Source organism: Chelonoidis abingdonii, chromosome 7 (assembly GCF_003597395.2).
Source record: "Chelonoidis abingdonii isolate Lonesome George chromosome 7, CheloAbing_2.0, whole genome shotgun sequence".
NCBI classification, from domain to species: Eukaryota; Metazoa; Chordata; order Testudines; family Testudinidae; genus Chelonoidis; species Chelonoidis abingdonii.
In genome coordinates this window covers 2101380-2102376 of record NC_133775.1, presented here as the reverse complement: position 1 = coordinate 2102376, position 997 = coordinate 2101380, and the positions used below count along the sequence as shown (strand labels likewise).

The 997-nt window shown below is 61.8% G+C and overlaps 1 protein-coding gene across 1 annotated transcript in view; it reads right to left on the bottom strand.

Moving 5' to 3' along the window:
• LOC116831024 (artemin) overlaps positions 1 to 787 on the bottom strand; it is a 13814-nt gene extending 13027 nt beyond the window's left edge. The window contains exon 1 of the mRNA XM_075068259.1: positions 551 to 787. Coding sequence (XP_074924360.1) covers positions 551 to 787 — 237 coding nt within the window. The remainder of the gene's footprint in view (positions 1 to 550) is intronic.
• Positions 788 to 997: the final 210 nt, after the last annotated feature.

Below are 997 nucleotides of genomic sequence, written 5' to 3'. Positions count from 1 at the left end.
CACCCCCCCGCGGGACAGTCACAGCCTTGCTCAAGTTCAGGCCTTTCCCTTTATTGTCCTGGTTTGCTTCGGCCAAATCATGTAACAGAGGAGTGGGGCCCCACGGGATTCTGGGTAACAGACTCAGGTGCTAGGGTGGGCAGCAGCTCTGGGAACGTCTGAGCACCAGGATCCCAGCCTCTCCAGCCCGACACCCCCTTTGGGCGGCCACGAGGACCCTTCATGTTCTCTCAGCTTTTGTTCCAGCGGACGGGTCTGACCTGCCCAGCCCTCACCCCAGCAGTGGGTGTGAGCCCACAGTAGTGCCCAGGGACAAAGCTCCCGAACGCCCCTTTGAGTCCTCAGTTCCTCGCGCCTCACACTTCATTACTGCAGAACCTCTGCCCTTCCTCTGTGTGCCCAGCCCTTCCACTGAGCCCTCTGCCAGTCTCTGCCCTGCCCCCTTATCACCCCCCCCCAGGCGCTCCCGGACCCACCCTGAATAAACCACCCGGCTTAATCCGCTCACACCACTGAGCCCACGTAAATAGTCGCTTCACCTCTCGGGCACCTTTGTGCTTAATCCCATTGCGACTGGTCTCTCCTCGGCCAGGCCAAAGCGTGAGGCTGTTCCTGCGCTTTCCCGCAGCCCTTCAGCCTGCGAATTCCCGGCCCTCAGCAGGGCCCTCCCTTTGCTCTGTCGCTGGTGCACAGCTGCCCGGGGCTGGGCTTCCTTCACTTTAACCAGCTCTTGGAACGGGCCCTGTGCTCGCTGTGAGCGTAGGGAACACAGCCTCACCGTGGCCATTCGGGCTGCTGCACGCTGGCCTGAGCATGGCCAGTTCAGGTCTGTCCCTCCCCGCCTGCCCCTTTGCCACACTAACGCCCACGGGCCTGAGGCCTAGCACCTTACACTGCAGCCGGTGGCATTTTCTACGCGGAACCCATTTGCCTAATGCAGCTGGATTAGCCTCGGAGCCCTGAGGCTCAACCGTGTCACCACATCCCTCCTGCTCTG